Here is a 20,292-nt window from a genome sequence, read left to right on the forward strand (position 1 = left end):
CCTATAATCAACGGGGACGATAGGTGCACGGAGGAGAAGAGAGGTCTAACGAGCAGACGGTCGCAATTAACAGGGAAAAGAACGAAGGAGATGATGCCCGAGGTGGAGACGCGTCGTTCGCCCGCCTCGTACGTACTTAGCTACGACATACTCGTGCGACAGAAAGCACCGCCACCCGCGGTACAGGGTGGGGGGTAGTAACGATAATCGATAGCAGTCATTATCCGCAAATGTTGCACGGTGCTAATGAAAGATAAAAGAGAGATAGTGAGCGAAGATGAGAGAGAGAGAGAGAGGAATAGAGATAAAAGAAGAGAGAAAGGAGAGAAAGAATAGATTGGTGTAACGAAGCTACACCGACGATCCCTACTATACACTCGACTATTGCATCGCTTGATTATTGATTTATGTTATTTAAATCTTACCGACTATTATACTTTGTAGTTTGTACTTGGTTTTCATATACCTGAGAAAAGGACTCGTGGCACGAGCCGCCAACGGCGACCCCCGTTATCGAATTCATTCTGACCTTCTGTTTTAACTATCATCTGTGTCGTTCCACCCTGCTCGTCGTCAATCGTCCTCCGCCTTTACGATTCGCGAACGCTCCGCGCGCCCTGGGCGCGGCAACCGTCCGTGACCCTCCAGCGGCTGTCGCGGAGCATCGGCTCTTCCTTTTGAACTGTGCTTATGTACAGAGATTTATAAACCTTCTCTTTCCTTATGTCCTTCCACTATTCCATTCTTCTTCTTCTTACTGCACCCTGTATGTCGTGTGTGAGGTAGCATTTGTACTAGTGTCTGACGAAGTATTGTGATCCGTTATTGTGACGGACGGCGCCGGACGGCGTGGATCGGTGGGCCTGGGACTCGCGACCGCCCCTGGCAGTGTAAAGTTTCTCCAGTCTTTCTGTTCGGATGCGTTAGGATAAGGATATATATATATATATATACAGTCTGCTTCCTACGAGCATCGATCGTTCGCGTGGCACCGTTACTTAAGTAATTAATCGATCGCTAAGGGGTCGATCCCTGTCCGCCTGAGATCCGCAAAGAGGCATAGGCTTGATACGACGGAACAGAACAGCCTGTACACGTAAAACGTCCTAACAACACTGTGACCAGTACGAACTGTCTGCGAACCACTCGGTGAGAAGTGCCAACTGTACAACCGATCCTCGTGGCTGGCGCGGGGAAGAGGGCCGCAGGGATAGCACGAGAACTGTAGAGCTAGGGTGCACCAGATTTTCTCATTGAAACTGATATGTATCTCGCGTTCGGTCTGACTCAGTGGCTGCTTAAATCGGCGCGGTCCTCTTCCCGCCATCTACTCCAACGGTCGGATAACATGCGTCGCAGAGGGGATGAAAGTCGCCGAGCGCGGTTCCCACTTAGAAACTGCGGCCGGCGACTAGTCACCCGTGAGCGGGCCAGCAAACGGAATCGTGCGCTGAAGTCGAATGATCCGGCGAGCTTGGTAAGTGGCGCGGGATCGAGTAATCCAATGTGTCCGATGATCTTAGTAAAAAGGTCGGTCCTCGAGTCCTCCGCCCTTCCGTCGGTCCCGTCGCCGCGCCGTCCTCTTTCCACTATATTTAAAACCGTCGTCGCTCATCGATCGTATCGTGTTACGTTATACAGCGTGTATAGTAAGTTTACAAAAATCCGCAATCTATCGTCTTGCCGCGCTCAATCGTTTACCCCTTAACATTAGTTTACTTTGTACTATAAGTCGCGGCACGCCCCGACAGAATCGAGGGCCGCACGCCGCCGAAATCGAAGCCCCGCAGCGCGACACTGTGAGCCCTACGGTTTTACAATATTATCAATTATAATCGTAGATCGTTATTACTCTCCTCGCCGCGGAAGGCTCGTTACGCCCTCCCCGCTCCGTTCGCTTTCCGCCCTCTCTTTTTTTGTTTATGCTTTTTTTTCCTCACGTTAAATATGCTTATGCGTGCGCGATACATGTACTATGCGATTCATTATCAACTATGGTATAGTACTATATACTATACGATGATCAAACAGTGTAGCAGTTGCCGGTGCACTCCGCGCGTGTCTCTCTTCAATGTGCAGCGATAACATGGACCATCCCTCGCGTCCACGCGAGCACGCAGCAACCCCGCTCTCCCCCCCCCCTACCCCGAAACAGACAACCCTCCCGCCATCCGCATTCCCACCCGCCTCTCACCCTCGACGCTCTGCCCGCCCGCGCGACTCCGTGCCGAATAGCAGCGACGGAGGCTCACCTCGATCTCTTTTTTTACTCTTTTTCACGTCTTTTTTTTTTTCTTTTCTTCTCTCGTTCGAATCGCGGTCAGGCCGCTTACACCGCGAGTCACGGCCGCGGGGCGCGTCGAGCGGTGCCTTTCACCCGCCGTCGTCGATACTCCAGAGACATTTATTCCTACTACCCTCCTACCCTCCGCAGTCACTTTTCGCTAAATCGCGCGACGTCCCGGAGACGCGAGAGAACGCCCCGGCGGACCCGCGGTGTAAAGCTTCGCCTCCCCTCAAGCTGTGTCACACACGACATCTATAAAGGATTTTCAATCCGTAAAACACATATTATAGAAACAACATGCAACATTTTATCCTACGCCGTGATACAATAATGGTACATACGTATGCGTACGCTCGCGCGTGGCTTCGTAACGTGGATATATGCACGCAACCGCGTACGCATTTACCGCGCCTATCCACCCCCCTCTCTCTCTCTCTCTCTCTATGCCTTGTGTGTGTGTGTGTGTGTGTTTGTTTAAAGTGTCTCTATGCGTGTCTTTTATCCACGCGCACGCGTGCCTGAACGGCAGACGCGGGGACGTGGATAAAAATATGGTCACACCGGGATACAGTCGGATAGTACGAAACTTAACAACGTGGAAAATTAGGCAACCGTGGAGCACCCTTTGGAGGCTTGTTGGAATCTGACTTCACTTTCCTGTCGCTGCAGGATTGTTCCCTTGGTAACTTCCTTGGATATTAATCGCGCAATGATTGTAAAGTGAGAAGTAAACCTGGTCACTGGATTGAAGAGTGGGAGTCGAAGAAACAAGTGGATTAAAAATTCCACTGTTTCACTGCGAACGATCTTTATGAAGCGTTTCAACGTAGAACTACGTCTTTTTCGCGTCTGAATTGATATTCGTGTGCACGTCTAGCGGCTTCCTTCGGAAAATAGCTGAGGAAATTCGTGGTTGACGTTGAGGAAGCTTGAGGAGATCTCGATGATCCCCTTCAGGGAACGAACAACCCCAAAATGGCGTCCACGTGCCGCCGAGTACGAAACGAAAGGGAACAGGTGAATCGATGGCACGCGATTCGAGAAGGAATAAAGAACAAGAGAAGAGAGACAAGCACGTAAGAGTGTTTGTCAGATTACTTCCACGCAACTTCTCCTCCGTCGCGATTCCTCGATTATGCCCGTCGACGTTTCCACCCCTCCATTCGTACCCCCTTCGATTGCCCGCCAATCAACCCCCTACGCGTTCGTACATACATATACACAGTTGCACGACGGAGCAACTGAAAACCCGGCTCCTAGCCCCGAAATCCTAAATACCTTGAACGCTCGACCCTCGCAATTGCATCGCGCTCCGAACGTCAGCCGAAGAAGTACTTAAAAAAGAAAAAAATGAAAGGAAAAAGCAAAGTAGATGAAATAAGAAGAGCAGAGAGTCCCAAAGAGTAGAAGAAACTTAACGCTAAAAATTCATTGTAAGACCTAAAGATTACTTTCCCTCTTCCGCCCCCTTCGCTTCTGCTTGGCAGAGTAGCTGACAATAGAAACGACTTAAATTATAAAAAAAAAAAAAAAATAGAAAACAAGACAAAAAAGAATCACAGTACGCGGTACCTGATCCTAGAGCTATTTACACTCTCGAACGTTCGCGCACTGGCGCGTGCAATGCCTATCGCGTGCGACGTATCCCGTGTACGTTTCGTGTGCCCGTGTACCTGCGCAAGCGCGCGCGCATGTGTGTGTGTGTGTATGTCCCTATCATCGCATACGTAAACGACACATAACACTTTTCGAATAATCCCCTTCCCGCAGCGTTTTAAACCCTCCTCCTCCCAAGCGTGGACTAATTTACGTCGTCTAAAGTGTCTCAAAGCCCCATCCTCCAAAGTCACTCGTACGCCCGAAAGGATCGGTATCACCCTCGGCTAGATACACCGCCCGCAATCTTCTATCTTTGCTCCTCCAACGCCCCTGCGTGCCCTCCGCTCTTTTCGAATTCTTCTCCGTATTTTCCACCCGCCCTCTTCAACGCCGAATCTGATAAGCCGAGACGATCGGAGAACGCGAAATTCATCCGCGAAAGGGACACGCGTCCCTCTCGTTTCGTTTCGCCCCACTTCAAAGAACATCCCACCCCCCCCCCTTCCCGAGTAACGAACGTCGCGATGATACTTTTTAGTTTCTCCATTTTGCAACCCCCAGTTCGCCGTGGACATGCCTCCACCTAGCTCGCGACCTTGGCTGATCTATTTCAATTTCCGTGGCCGAAATTCGGTCCAGGGATCGGACCTCGCTGCAGAGCGATGTGATCGCGCGATTGTTTCTCATCAAGTAAGCACGCTCGAGCTGCTGAATCACGCGGCCTCTCTCTCTTTCACTCTCTCACTCACGCAGGCACACACACCTGTACATGCATACGATTCACGGTATCTCACTGTTTCTAGTCGTCAGTTATACATAGTTATACGTATGTAATAATGCGGCTTTGTAAAAAAACGGATCTATTATATATTATATATATAGAATATGTAGAGTTTATATATCACGTGTGTCGATCGATCCCGAGGGCCTCCCGGTCCCTTCTACGCGGCCCTGCCTCGTTTCCGAGAAAGGTCGCTGGATGTAAAGCGGAACCGGGAGGGTCGCGCCGGTCGGAGGGATCGGCGCGAGGGGCCTCGGGGTCGGGTGGCTCCGTACCCCTTCACCGGGGGGTATAACAGCAGAGGAATAGTCCCGACACTAACCAGACGAGTAGTGGCCGGCTGTACGGAATGTACAGGTATATTATTGTGGTCGCTCAAGTGTTCCCTGTGCTTTGTTTTTATGCGTTACTATAAAAACGATGAGGTAGTACTGTCATACGTATCATCATTTGGCAGAACACGCGGACGAAGTCGCTCGCGATTCAAGACGTATTTAAAAGGACGAACGAAATCGAACGATAATTAATGGGAGAGTCGGGGCGGAGAGTTGGGGCCTGGGTGGTGACGAGGAATCGAGGGAAAGCGTGGAGGGTAAATAATATTGAACGGACATATCCCTGCGTCTACGTATCTCTGTGTAGTATATCCTATAGCTCGCGCGCGGTCGTTTAAATATACTAAATAATTCTCTATAGTCTATTGTCTTTGATACCTCGCGGTAGGCGTGTCGTTGTGAGATAAATCTCTTAGTCAAACGTCCTCTGTAACGAAATCACGAAGCCGGGATGATAATAACGGGCGGGGAAGCACGATGGGGCGAGTGGAGGCAGGGGCGAGGAAGGGGCCGAGGGATGAACAGAGAGAGGTAAAAGAAGTCCGTAATAAAAACGCGTCGAAATACTGCAACAAGTAATATCGTGGTGCCATCCTGACTAGGAGTATCTATATAATCTATCTATAGGTAATGTAATAATAACTATTGCATTGATCACATCTCGTACAATCGGGGCCCAGCAATTATTCTATGCGGTTCTGTTCGTAATCTGGTCTATTGGCTCTTAATCCCCTTATATCTTGATCCGCGACTATTGCTTCGGACAAAAGTCCGTATTAAACATTGTAAACAGGTAACAAAGTGGTAGTGATTGTTCGCGTGACGTAACGGTCGCGCGGCGACCTCCCCCCGACGGTGGACGTCTCGCGCCGCAAAAACGTCCGCGAGGGAACGACGCTGTTTATAATAGAAAGTTGCTCCCGCTCGCGGCCGCCAGGGAGAGTCCCGCGGTAACTCGGCGGCCCGCCCGTCTTAGAGTCGTAGTAATAATCTCATAAATCCTTTATAAAACGGTATATCTATACAAAAGAAGAAACGAAGGGATGAAATGAATGCCTGTCGGTATATCGGCGTGATGCACCACCTCCTCTGGATATGTCTCCGTGGATAGCCTTAAACAGCGTCTCGTCGAGGTAGGAATGAAGATGTAGAAAAGAATTATATTAAACGAAGATGCGATTCCGAACCGGAGTAGAAAAAGGTCCCCCCCCCCCCTCATTTGGCACTAACGCGTGTAACGTGGTATTCGGCTAGTGGATATATCACCCGCGTGCCTCGACCCTAGGCTCTCGGCGTCAACAGCAATAATAGTACCAGTTTTATCCTCCTCTGTATCGATCGGTAGTAACAGCGTTTTATGCCAGCGATACGGTGAGCAGTTAATAACCCTTAATCAACCGGTAACGTTCAACTATCGAATAATTGAGTTAAGGTAACGGCAGTAGACACTTGTTTCTATTACAACTATTTCGCAACAGCGTTTGCACCGTGTTTTGGTCGGTATCGTCGCCCGAGGCGATCCCCGTTCGCTCTCGCGAAAGCGTCGCTCGGTGAAGAGAATAATAGTAAAAAAAAAAGAAAAAAGAAAACCAGCTGAGATGAGATTTGTGTATAAAGAAATCTCGTTCGCGGTTAAACGATTAACCCGAGACGCGTGCTTCTTCGTTAACTTCGTCTTTCAACCCTCCCAACCCTCCCAACCCCCGTTTACTTATGCATGAATCTGCGTTTGAACGTGATCTAATCACGCCTATGCCTGTTTTGTTCCCGGTGCCCGCTGCTCCCCATTTTCTCCCCCCCATTGTCGCGCTCTTTAAACGTTATTAGTTAATAATTCTTACTTGACGTTGCACTTTCATTGACTAGTTTTGTGATTCTCAGCGTATCCGCGAGCGTGTCCGTGGCGCGACGCGCGTTACTTCCACCCCCCCATTTCCCACCCTACCAATCTCTCGATCTCGTACAATCGGACGTCGACGTTTACCCGAGCTTCTTCACCATCCTCCATCGGTTCCTCCGTTCCATCCGCAGCGTCTCTGTCCCATACCCCCGCGATCCCATCGCCGGAGGCTATTTTTTCCTATTTCCGCGGTCAACGCCTGCTGTCGCATCCGAGTCCGTAGCGCGAAAATGCCCAAACCTATGGGCACAGATTCCAGGATCCACCGAGCAGCCGGTAGAGCGTTTCAACCGAGACGGAGCGCCGTCCCGCGAGCTGGATTCACGCTTAAATCCAATCGTTCGGTCGCTCCGCTTCCAAAGACACCGAGCTGTAACGATAGTCAATCAGGAGCCAATCGGTCGGATCGTGGTACGAAATGAGCTCGAGACGATCGCGGCGCGTAGTTGACTGTTGCGAATAGATCCAAGGGATGACCCAGCGGGTCGCAGGGATATCTGCCCTTTGCGATCCCTTCTGTGTACCTTCCGAGCTGCGCGCTGTCAATTGCAGCGAAGCGTTGCTCGCGAGGGAGAACTCTCGCCGTCTCGGATGCGACGTGGGATGGGGACAGCGTTGACCGACGACGAAGGGTAAACGGCGAAGTCTGCGGCACCTTTGTCCGCCGTTCCTGAATCGCTCGTGCTCCCGTTCATCTTCGCAGCGTTCCTCGCCGTACGTTTCGTGCCTGCTCGCGGGTCGTCCGTGCGGTCGATCGACGGCCACGACGGCGACGGGCAACGACGGAGGACGTCGTTTTACTGCGGCACCGTGTCCGACACCGAGTGGTTCGACTGCTGGAACGCCTTCATGTTCAGCTCGGTTTTGTGCTCCCGTGCGATGTGCCGTCTGACGGTGTTGTTCCGCGTAAACGTCCGCGAGCAGAACGGGCACGGCACCCTGATGCCCTGATGGCGTTGCCGTATGTGGGCGCGCAGGTTCGTCTCGTAGCCATACAGTCTCTCGCAGAACGGACACTTCAGCTTCTTACCTGAAACAGAAGAAGCGAACGTCCCATGGTGTAACGAGTATATAAAGAAAAAAATACAATTCTTCATTAAGATACAGTTGTTTACGCGTGATTGATACGTTAATCATATTTGTACACAAAAAAATTAATTTTTAACATAAAATAATTCATTAAAATATATTTTTGAACATAATTTTTATTAGTTAATCGTATCGTGCATACTTTTGTGAAACAAGTGAGATATATAATTTTTTAAATACATTTAAACGCAAATCAATAACAAACATATGAAACAATTATAAGAAATAAAGTTATTTTTTTAAGTAGTTCGTATTGATAATAAATTTTAAATTATTCATTGTTAATAATAAAATAAATATTCTAGCACAGATTTGTCTAATTTTTCGTTTTATTATGTGTACTTCTTCTTATGGGTGAGCACTCGGGAGCAGATGTAAGCATAATAAAAAAAAGGGAAGTCTTCACCAAGCCGTTGACTTGTCAAAAAATCCACAAAAAGTTCATATTTTCCGAGCGTTCAAACAGGTACGATTTTTTTTGTATTTCACTTTTCGAATGTTCAACGTTTTAGGAATACGTGTTTAAAAGGATTTGTTGAAATTCGTAAAATTCCCGAAGTTATAGGCATTTGAGTAGCGGCAAATGCATGGGTGACACCCGGCCACTCGGCGCCCGTAAAAATTTATAATTTTCAAAGGCATTGAAAGGATGAAAACTATAGGGAAAAGTGATTTCAAACTTCAAGTGTCGTTATTTTCTTAAAAAAATGTAATTTTTGCATTTTCTCTGGTATCCCCCCTAGCCAGGTCTATTCTTCAAAATAAAAAACGTTTCAGTCGAATCGGATAATAACTTTTGGAGATATAGGTCCCACCGATTTGGATGAATTTTTTGACGCCTTGACTTTCACGACTCCTTAGTGCCGTCTGCAATGATTAATTATAAAACAAAAAACATATTTCTATAATTTAAGGTATCCTTAATACAATGCAAAAAGTCCCATTAAATTATATATAGTAGTTTTCCTTTAATTAATTCCTAAACATCACCTATTTATTTGGGCTCTAGACCGGAATGTCCCCTTAAGCGTTTAGTGGAGAGATTGAGATGCGAATAGAGTCGAATAAGTTGTTTAAATGTAGCTGGAGTTTCTAGACGGGAGACGCGTGGTTTTATAAGTCCCCGCGGATGCCCGTGGTTAAACAAGATTTGTCAGAACTCCCACAGAAGACGCATCGAACGGCCAAATAAGATTCTCCCACGGCCAGCGAAGAATACAAGTTGCGTAATCGACCATCTTGTTTTGCCGTTTGCGTGCCGAGATTCTCCACTGGTCCCTTCGACAAGGACGAAGGCACAGGCCATTGGCATCGAAACCAATGGCACGTGTAAGGCCATTGAATAGCGCAACGATTTCCATCGGTCACGATCGAGTCGCGTCCATGGCGCCATTTACAAGCTTCACTATTTTCCTCTGGCCATGCGGAAAGGATCATTACCTCCCAGAAGACAGCGTCAACGCTCTGACCGTGACTGCTCTCGATTCTTCCCGTTCCTCTAAGAATCCCACGGGGCATCGTTTACCAAAAAAAAAAAAACTATCGCCCGTGATTCTCCCGGTGAAATCATGCGAGCAAATTACCGCCGCGTTCCTATCGACGTGCGAGTTGCCCTGGTTGCTGGTCACCTACTCCACAACGCCGACTGGCAGGTTCCCTCGCGGAGAATCGCAATTTCTCACGCGTGAGACTTCTCAAGTGGATGTCGGACACTTACAAGGGAAGTTAGGCAACTCGGAGATTCGGAAAATTATGCAACCTTGCGTGCAAGTGGAGTAGCTCATTCATAGCGCAAAAATATTTTTTGCTTGTGTCATAGTGCGGTCTCGAGGGGTGAAAGCACCCCTTGAAAAAATACAGAGTTTCCTTTATCGTCGAATATCTCGAGAACGGTGAGAAATATCGAAGAGAAGTTTAAACAAAAGTTGCATGTTTTTTTTTAATATCTACAAAGCTGCGTGAAAATAATTATCGAATCAAGTATTGGTGGCGGGGGTAATTTGAAAAGTATGGATTTTTCGAGAATTATTTTTACCCACTTCTGTAGATATAAAAAAATGCATCTTTTGATTAAACTCCTTTTCGATATCTCTCACCGTTCCACAGTGGGTCGGATTCACTTATTTGCGATCTCAAAATATTATTGTTTAAAGTCGTTATTTGGCTGCATTCCTTTATTTTTCGACTTTTCCTTATAACTCGGAAACGAAAAGTTTCCCGAGCATTCGATTTAATCCACTGCAAAGGGCATTAAATAAAGTACCGAACGAACAGTTTTCAATTTTTTCTCATAATCAAGTTAAAAAATTGAAAGATAAATAAATGTAAAAAATATTAGATTATACATCATTAGAAAGGAATAATTTCATCCTATTTTTTCCGTCAATTTCATTCATCTTAAAAAGAAGACCCAAATGGCGCCAAATAAGTGGATCCGGGCCACTGCGCGTTCCCGAGATATTCCGCAGAAAAGAAAACTGTTCATATATTTCAAGGAACTTTTCCTCCCCCAAAATCGCACTACGGTACCAAAAAAAAAAAAATAATAATTTTGTCTTACGCATGAACTGCTCTACTTGCGCGCAAAGTTGCATGATTTGCTACCCCCGCGTTGCCTACCATCCCTTGTTAAACAAATCTGCGCCCGTCCCAGCGAGTTTTCCATTCCGCCGAGGATATCGCAATTTCCCTGTCACCGCGAGGCCCTCTTATCCTCCGTGGCGGGAGATCGATCCACGGGAAACGTCCCCGAGGCTCATCGTCGCCCTGCACACGGACGGGGGCGTACGCGCGTGCGGAACCGCCACGGCTTTTCGGCGGATGGCGGCTAAAAATAGAGCCGGGCCATCCTAGAAAAAGTAAACGGGGCCGCGGGGCTCGATTTCGTGCAGCTGACTGTGAGATTCACAAAGGATCGGTGGCGAAACAAAGGCGAATCCGTGAAGACGCTCTCTACGCGGAATCGGCGGGGAGTGGGGGGAGGCCGGGCGGGGAGGAAATGTGCGAGCCCAAGAAGACAGAAGCTGACGGAGCCGGCGAGAAGGGCACGGTGAAGCGGGAGAGAAGGGACGGAGTGTCGCGGGGGGGGGAGAAAAAGAGATACACGGGCGAGAGGGGAGAGTGAATGAAATGGGGAGGAAACGAGAGGGAAGTAGAAGGCTCGGGAAGCGGGTGGAGGAAGAGGCAGGTAGAGGAGAGCCCGCGGGGTAGGTACGCCCCTGAGACATGCAGAAACGCAAAACGCCGATGTCGGCTTTTAAAAGAAGCGAGAGCGATCGCTTCCGCGAAAGGCTGCGCCATCTGCCCTGCCTCGAATTTTCGGATTCCAGATTTCGCGTGTATCGGCGATTATCAGGGGACACCCTCCCCCCTGAATATATCAGGCAGCCAATCTGCGGCGAACAGGACCGCCCGGCGCGTTTCGTGGTTAGAGGACCGATTAAATCGACGAGGATGCTCGAGCCATCGATAGGATAAGTGCGGCTTGCAGTTGACAGATCTCCCGTGCCTGGGCCAAGCTTTCGAAAATACGCTCGGGCCTTGCTCTTCTTTCCTTCGCCCGAGAGACAGCTGATACTGTTAGGATCTGCTAGAAAGTTTTTAGTAAATGCACTAGCTGGTGGCTTCCTTTCATTCGACTCCTTGTTAACCCATTTGCATCGGATATGTCGTTGGCGAATTTTCCTGGATTCTTCTGGCGAAGTATGTAACATATTGTGGCAGCGAAAATGTTTCTACACCCTCTCATCTTTTGGTCTAACAAAGCGACGCCAATGTCGAAGCACTGTGTGGAATTTTATACCGGGTATCTGGCTTGAATATTTGAATATTTCAGCGACGTTTAGATACAAGCACTTGTCCTTTAGTTGATACCGCGTTCCAGGGTGGTTGCACCCCTACGACAGCGGACTACTCTGGGGGAACAGCGTACTGATGTACCCTGAAGATAAGCGTGGAAATTCGGAGTAAATAGCTCTTTAGTTGCTCGCAACCCTACCTACTTCTTTTTATCCAACAACCCCTGTACCCTGCAATTAAGAACTACCCCACTGTTTCGCTCTCTCGCCTTGTGCCTTCTTCAGTTTTCACATTCAACCGCCCCTGTTTTCTAACGTAGGAAATAAAACTGTGGATATAGTAAACTGCGAGACGTTGTCGCGAACGGCTGTCGGCTTCATACATTAAGATACTTTTCTTCATCGATATAAAGTAAATTTATCGAGGGGAAAAAATTACTTTTTCTTCAAACACTATAACCTTTTCAATTTTTCATATTTCCCTTTAAATTAGGGTGAATCCCAGCGTAAACTATTTAACTATAAGAAACATTTTTTTCATTGCAATCGGATGACTGTGAGCTGCAACACGTGCCGCCAACAGAAGTCACATCGTCGAAGAGGTTCACAAGATTCCGCAATAATTACTAAATAATAAAATGCATCGACTTGAGAAAAATATGTTCTGCAAGTTTAAAGATGCCTTCTTGTATCGCAAAGCAGTTTTCTCCAAAACAATTCATAAATATCAGTTACATAATTTATATACCGAGTACATAATTTGAATCCGCGGTCCTAACCGGGGAGTCGGTTGCAGCGGACGCAGTAGTAACGGCAAGCAAGCAAGACGCGAAGTGGTATGAGACAAGAGGCGATATTTCTGGATGGCCTGGAAGGCAGACACATAATTGGTCGGTGAATACGCAGCGATAATCAGGCCTACGCGAAACCGATGCTGCAACAAAAAAAGAACTCGCGGCATACGCCCGACGCGCAGTATTTTTATTGCATTACATAATGTTACGTGCGCGGCCCGTTCTCGACCAATAACAACGCGTCATTTATACGTCCGATTCTACGATTATTTTCGTAGAGAGTGCAACCGGGAGAAGCAGCGCGCTTCCTCGTATAAAACGGGCGCGGAATGCGCGATGAAATCTTCCTCCGACGGTGCATCTTTCGAGAATACCTATTTCCAGCCAAGAAGATAATCGGCCCCAGTATACGTGTATCGAGTTCGTAAAAGGTGACCTTCGCACGTGTTCCCAGAATAATAATATTACAACGCCTTAATAAGATAAATGACCCCATCGGATGCTCCATCCCTCCCTGTCCATCACAGCTTTTTTTTTTATTCCCGTTATTATATATAAAACTAATGCCACCCCGCTAAAATTCTCGAAAACTTTCGGTTCCGTCGCAAACGAAGTCGACGATTCTTCGAACCGAGCTGTAGCTTTCGTTATAATAACGCGTTTCTATTTCGGCGCTGCTTGGGGAAGTTGTATTACAACTCCGTGTATCCTCAGTGATTCTAGTTTATTTAATACCCACTACTCTCCTACCGTAGCTATCAGTTATTACCATTTCTAACAAGGGAAAAACCGAACCCGGAAATTCAAAAAATTCTAAAACTTTGTGAATACGTAGGGAATTACCTTCTGATTAAAATTCACTCTAAGGGAGTGTAAATTCACCCCTGAAAATCCGGTTATTCTCAGATTTTGTGTTACAACTCGTGAACTGTGAAATAATTTGTTTACCAAATGATAGATCTAATTAAAAGAAGTAACTTTAGTCTTGAAACTTTTTTTCTATCTCTTACAGTTCGCGAGTTATAACACAAAATCGGAAAATATTCCAGGGGTTAATTTCACCCCCTTCTAGTGAATTTGGGCAGCAAAGAAAAATTGCGTTGTAATCAGGAGGAAATCCCCTACATATTCGCAAAGTTTCAGAATTTTTTGAACCCTCGGGTTCGGGATCTTCCCTTGTAAGTGAACTTGAGGACCGGTGGAAGAGAGGTACGTATCAACGCCGTGACCCGATCGTGCGATCGCGATTTTCGTCGATTCCGCGTGCAGAGGAGGGGGCGCCCCGTAAGAGACACGGTCGGTGAGTCGAAGGAAAATACGAAACTCCTGATTCGGCCTTCGATTCCCGTACGTGCTCGACCGAAGGGGCCACGGAGGCGAGGAAATCCCGCAAGCAGCCCGCTTCCACTCGGCGCCCTATCCGGGGAGGGGAAAATGGAAAGGTTCAGTTACGAGACGCAGCATCCACCCAAGGTCTCGTTCCCCACCCGGCCCGCGGAGGCCTGACCCTTTTCCCTCTTCAGCTGAACGGATCGAACAAACGAATAACATAAAGACACCCACGATACAGCCCTACCACAACCCGCGATAGTTTCCTCCGATCGATCCCTGGATATCGCCAATCTTATCGGCGGAATGTTTACCCCCAGCTCGTCTCCCCTGTTCCTCTCTCATCCACGTAACCGTTCCTTCGAATTACGCAATATCGGCGTGTCCTTCTCCTCCCGGCGGTCCGCCCGGGTGTAGCGATAGTTTAACGAAGGGGAAAATGAGAACGATAGGGGGTGCGAGAAAGTAACGGCGATGTCGCGGATTGATGGATAAGTGGCGGCTGTATGTAGCTTTCAATTCCTGTTTCGAATGTTCCAGCCGCGTGATAAGCATAACGCGGTTGGAATTCCAGGCAGGTGCATCCGCTGCACCTGGCTCTTCAAACGATTCAACGGGGTAGATTAGATTACCGACTTAACCTGCTCAGATTCTCGAATTACGATATGCCTGAAGCTCTCGGTGGATTGTTCCTCTCATTAGCGAAGATCGTTCTATAATACCTACTAGTTTTATTGCTCGAATATTACATCATACGCTCTCTTACCCCTTCGCTGATCCCGTTACGATTCCCTATAAGCAATCATGAAACCATTGGGGCAAAACAGTCCTTTACTTATATCTTTGACTTGTATTTTTATTTTTTGATAAAGAAGTCATGTTAAAATACTAAAAAGAGTAGTTGTCTTTGTTGAAGTAAACCAATTAGTAAAATCATAAATTATCTATATTTTCCTGTTCTTTTATATTAAAATAATTTGAGTTTAAGAAATAAGGCCAAAGTGCTTAAAAGAGAGTTATATATTTATGTTGAGCCATGATTACTGTGCAATTTTTTGTTCAATCTGTATCTGTGTCCTGTATTTTCATTCTTTTGTTTAAAAAAATGTTGCCGTAGTATTTCCTTTCGATATTGTATACCAAAAAAAATTTCCCCAGGGAAATTTTGTGATATAAGTCTACAAAAAATAACACTATTACCCACAACTTTGTAAAAGTAAAGCATAATATTTGCGGTTTCTACAAAATAACACCGTATATCTTTAGATTGTTATTACTAAATTTTACATAGGTTTATATGAAAAACGGGACTTTCAGCCCCACCCTACCCTTGCTTCTGGAAACAAGAACGGATTTGGAGATTTGACGCCCCTAGGCTAACAAGTCTGCCGCCGTTTCCGTGAAATATCATCAACTATTTAAATTTAAAAGAGTTGAGACAGTTTTAAAATCAATTCAATATGACAACTCACATGTGACTTATTCCTTATTTCTACCTTGCTCCATGAAAAAAGTGAATTGTTTTTAAAGCCGTCTGAAGCCTCTGTGTTTAAAGATCGCTTAATAATAAAATCACCGCAAAATACAAAACATTCTGCTACCTTTTTCAATTTCTCTCGCCCCAAAATTCGCCGCCCTAGCGTATATAAAAAAAAAACCGCCCCTGTCTAGAAAGCATCGAGAGTACAGTCCTACTGTGTCCGAGCGCGTGCAAGTGGAACTTTCTTAGCAACAGCAATCGCTCGGTAAGGCCTGGCCGACTTGAAGAAGCAAAATGTGTTTGACGAAAGTCAGTTCGATATTTTCGGGTGAACCGCGGTCCGCGACTGGAGGCGGGCGAGCGACCAGCCAACTGGTGGGCATAATTTAAAGAGGCGCTCGCAGGCCGATGACATAACTCTTCCCGAAGAGCCAAAATAAAGAGCGCTTTCCGCGGGCACACGTGCTGCCCGGATAAAAAGAGTTTCCGCCTGGTCTCGTGGGAAATCTACAAATCTGCGGCGCAGCCGAGGCGGTCGATCCTCAACCGGGGGAAGCATACCCCGCGGTACACCGCGGCGGTGTCGGAACGGAACGCTTGGTACATACATTCTTCCACGCGAGGCTCGTGATCGCAGGAGGGAGTCGGATGGATACACGGGAGCGGAGGAGCGTGGATCGCGAGTCCTTGACACATTTCGTTCGGTGGCGCCAAATTGGTCGTCGGTCGGGCGGCAGGCTGGCCGGCGAGCTCCGAACCAGAGAGGAAACAAAGGAGCCATGTCGACGAAAAGTAGCGAGGGAGGGAATAAAATTATTTCAACCACGGGAAAATTTGTGGCGCTGGAGGGGTGCTAGTAAACATATACTAACTAACAAGGGAACATCCCGAACCCGAAAATTCAAGAAATTCTGAAACTTTGTGAATATGTAGGGGAATTCCTCCTGATTACAACGAAATTTTTGTTTGCTGCCCAAATTCACTCGAAGGGGGTGAAATTGACCCCTAAACATCCGGTTACTTTCCGATTTTATCTTATAACTCGTGAACTATAAAATAATTTTTTCACCAGATGGTAGATCTAATTAAAAGGAGTAGCTTTTGTCTTGAAACTTTTTTTCTGTCTTTGACAGTTCGCGAGTTATAACTGAAATTCGGAAAATAGCCGAATTTTTAAAGGTTAATTTCACCCCCTTCTAGAGAATTTGGGATGAGGATATTTCCACAGATAACGATGATGAGCAGGCGCAAGAATAATGTTATTTTTATGTCTGCAACAAATGTCGACGTATTTCTTTCATATTTGATTAACAAAGCAACAATAAATCAGTAAAATGTGTTCCTGACTGTGCATAGTTATCAAAAAGCGACCGATTTTGTGTACTCTTAGCTGCAAGACAGGTGCAGCTCCAGACTTGAAAAATTCGCCAAAAATAGAAATAAGAACTTATCAACTCAATATCTACTACTTATTGTGTGAAAATATCTATTTTTCAATTAGTGTTCTCCTTTAATGTTATGTCACAGCAATAATTTCAGAAACAGCTTTTCCAGTTTACTCGAAACTAGTAAATATAGAGCTGCACCCCTCTTGCTGCAAGGTCTTCAATTTACGTATTAGGTATAATCTACCATCATCCGAAGTGAAATTTCCATTCGAGTACTCCGCAGAATCCCTGAAGCCTTCAAAGACGCTTTTCATTTCTAATTGATTCAACGAAGTAGCCGGTGTACTTGCACCCTGTGCCCTACGAACGTCCCCAAAGTTTGGCTAGGTCTAGGTTAGGTCTGGGTTATGTTATCATCCGAAGGGAAATTTCCAAGCGAGTACTCCGCAGAATCCCTGAAGCCTTCAAAGACCCTACGCTTCTTATTTCTAATTGATCCAACGAAGTAGCCGGTGTGCTTGCACACTGTACCCTAAAACGTCCCCAAAGTTTGCTCCCAACTTATTCCAACACATTGTATAATTGAAGATATCTAGCGGATGCAGAGGTCCGCCGGGATGAGAGCAGCAAGGAGAGTCCTCCTCGGACTAGGGGGCAAGGAAAATCAATGTCAGGCAGCCTGTGCGTTGCAAGTGAAAGTCAAGGGAGCTCGGTCCACCCTCCTTTTCCTTAGAGCTCTGGTCGATCCCGTGCTGCAAGGGATGCCAACCCTCCCGTACCCCCTCGGTAGTCAGAGGAAACCATAACCTGCACAACGGTCCACTTCCGAGGCCTCCTTGAATCGGAATATGTCTATCGGGCTCCCTCTAAGTCGCTGTTGCCCGCGAGTTTCCGCGCCGGCATGATTCCTGGCGCTGCCGCCTGTGTTTTGACACCTCACTTTCGGTTTCGCCGGGCGACGGCGCGCTAAAGACGACCTGCCGGCGTTCCTCCGCGTTGAATTATTTATGGCGATAGCAGGCACGGAATTCGGGAAATCGTTTTATTCCGCTCCCTAGGGGAGGAAGTCACCGAGCCCAAGGTCGAGTTCACCGTTCCGTTCGCGCTCGCTTCCTGCCCGGGGATAGGCGGCTCGATTCTGTTCCTTCCTCGCGAGTTATCGGTACGTTAACGCGATACCGCGGGCCTATTAAAGATCCCAGATAACCGTAGGGCCCGATAGCCGTTCAACGAAATCTTCGATGCGTAATTTCCATCGATGCCTAATTGAATTCACCGAATCGTACGATGACCTAGATATCGCGCAATAACACATCGCTCGACGCGATAATGCAGGCACGTGGGCCGCTCCAATTGTTATCTCCACGTCGCGAGAATGATGTGTACCAATGCCTGACGCGGGGCGAAACTCTATTCGCGGAGAATCCGATGACCAAACTCCGGCGATTTTAAAACACATAAAAGCCGCGGGTAAAGCAACTCCACTTCGCCGCGAGGCTCTACAATCTCCGTTGCAAAGCGTTCGCCCGGCGTCACACTCCAAGTGACGCGTTTCAGATAACCGAGTTCAACGTCGATAAATCGTTGTTTTCGGGAACGAGCCAGCGGTGCAGCGGGAATTGCGCGAGATGGCTCGACCCCCGAAAAAGAAAAAAAAAAAAAAAGAGAGAAGGAGAAGAATATGGGTTGCGGCGCGAGACACACAGAGAGTCGTCAAAGGCTCCCCGGCTCTCCTCGAGCGGCACACAGAGAGGCAGAAGCGTTCTGCACGTATACAGGCCGGCGGGATGTGTGCTCAGCCCCTCTCCGCGCGTAGCGGCGCGCACACGAACGGCCGGGCCGCACGCAAACCTTGCGCGTTCACGAACTTTTGGCGGCACGTGCACTAACACAGCCGCAGCGCCCGGCTGCAACACGCGCACGCCGCTGTCCGTGCACGCACGCATTCGTTTATTGATTGGTGCGTGCCGCGGTAGGCTCGGCTCCACGAAATTCGGCACCCCAACGCCGTGCCCGGGAAATTCTCGGTGCATTCCGCACTTCGAGCCAGCTAAATATCTTATTCCAACGACGCCGGCGAAATAATTCAAGCGGAGCCTTTGTTCGGGGCGAGTCGATCGATATATTTGCGAGCGAGCGAGCGAGCGAGCGAGCGAAAATAACATTCGGTATGGGTTTCGGTTGCGACGCGTGGTTCGTTCTGCGGCTGAGACATTGTGAAATGAATGTTTACTTCTCAGTAACGAGTAGCGTTTCGTCTGGATCTTCATCTAGTGGACAGTTGTGCAAATAAGGTAAACGAAACTTTCACCCTGCAATGCCCAGATCCCGTTCGAATTAGGGGCCCGTCGAAATTCCTGCCGTAGGGACCCGAAATTATGGGTTCCTCCGCGAGGAGTTTGAATTTGAACGCCGAGGAAATGATCCCCTAGAGATAATTTAATTTACCTCGCTGGAGAATGATTGATGCTCGAAAGAAGTTAATCGCGACTGTTCCCGAGGTGTGCGTACAAGAAGACACCGAAATACCGTAACGATTAGATAAGTGCCTGTCGGCCGGGAAAAGTCGAAGCGCATCGATCCGCAATTATCGAGTCAACCAAACGGCGCAGACGTAATTAACGAATACGTCCCGACTCGCGCTCGCCCCGCTTCACTACGAATGAAAGCCGATAACGCGGCGTTTTGTTAGAGATAACTCTCGGGCGGATCGTGCGTATCTCTCCCCTCCTGACGCACGAAATACGTCCAGTTCGACCGACATTGCGGGATCGCGAGCGCTGCAGTAAATTTGCACCCACGCCTGGCTGTCGCCCAGTTCTACCCACCCTGCCCGCACCCCTAGCCCCAAAATATACGCGTCGGGCCCCGCGAACGGGTGGCGTTGGTCTCGCGGTCGTGTTTCGAATCTAGCGCGATGCCACGCGCCTCCCTTGGGAGCCCGATGCAGCAACGATAACGGAGGACTCGAGTTACTTATTCGTGCTGGGCGAAGGTAGCCCACGCGGGAATCGCCGCGATCAGCGACAATTTGAATACGAATTTTCATAGATCCTCCGTTTCAGGTTTAGACGATTTTTTCTGTGCAATCTCTCGTTGTGTAACTTGACGCGGGATGCCACGGCAGCGTTTCTCTGCGCGCAGGCCACCGTGGGGAAGGAAAGAGAGGGCTCGCGTTAAGAGAGATAGATACAGGAAGGGAATGGACACCGAGGGAGGGCAAGCCACTGCAAGAGGAAGGGCGGGAGCCGAGGGTTGAGGATTTCCAGCGACGATAGGGTTACGCATTGTGCGTAGGAGGGTAGCGCCGGGCTAGCACGCCAGTCCGTTGTTTTATTCGTACTTGTCAGAGCGAGAAGCATAGTAATAAAGCTCCTGGAGGGTTCGAGATATACATACCCTAGTCGCTTTGTGATAGGGCGCCGTGGCTCTCGAATACTCGAAATTAAAATTAAAATACTCCTTCGTGAAATCGCGGGCTACGTGTAATATAAATAATTCCATGCCGCGAGA

The 20,292-nt window shown here is 47.9% G+C and overlaps 1 protein-coding gene across 4 annotated transcripts in view; it reads right to left on the reverse strand.

Annotated features, from left to right (window-relative positions):
- Nucleotides 1-3,804: 3,804 nt before the first annotated feature.
- Nucleotides 3,805-20,292, reverse strand: part of Chinmo (Chronologically inappropriate morphogenesis) — a 69,904-nt gene continuing 53,416 nt past the window's right edge. For all 4 annotated transcript variants that reach the window (XM_076809381.1, XM_076809382.1, XM_076809383.1 and 1 more), the window contains one exon: nucleotides 3,805-7,932. In XM_076809381.1, coding sequence (XP_076665496.1) covers nucleotides 7,700-7,932 — 233 coding nt within the window. In that variant the 3' untranslated portion in view covers nucleotides 3,805-7,699. The remainder of the gene's footprint in view (nucleotides 7,933-20,292) is intronic.

The sequence above is a fragment of the Andrena cerasifolii genome, chromosome 3 (genome assembly GCF_050908995.1).
Source record: "Andrena cerasifolii isolate SP2316 chromosome 3, iyAndCera1_principal, whole genome shotgun sequence".
Lineage (NCBI taxonomy): Eukaryota > Metazoa > Arthropoda > Insecta > Hymenoptera > Andrenidae > Andrena > Andrena cerasifolii.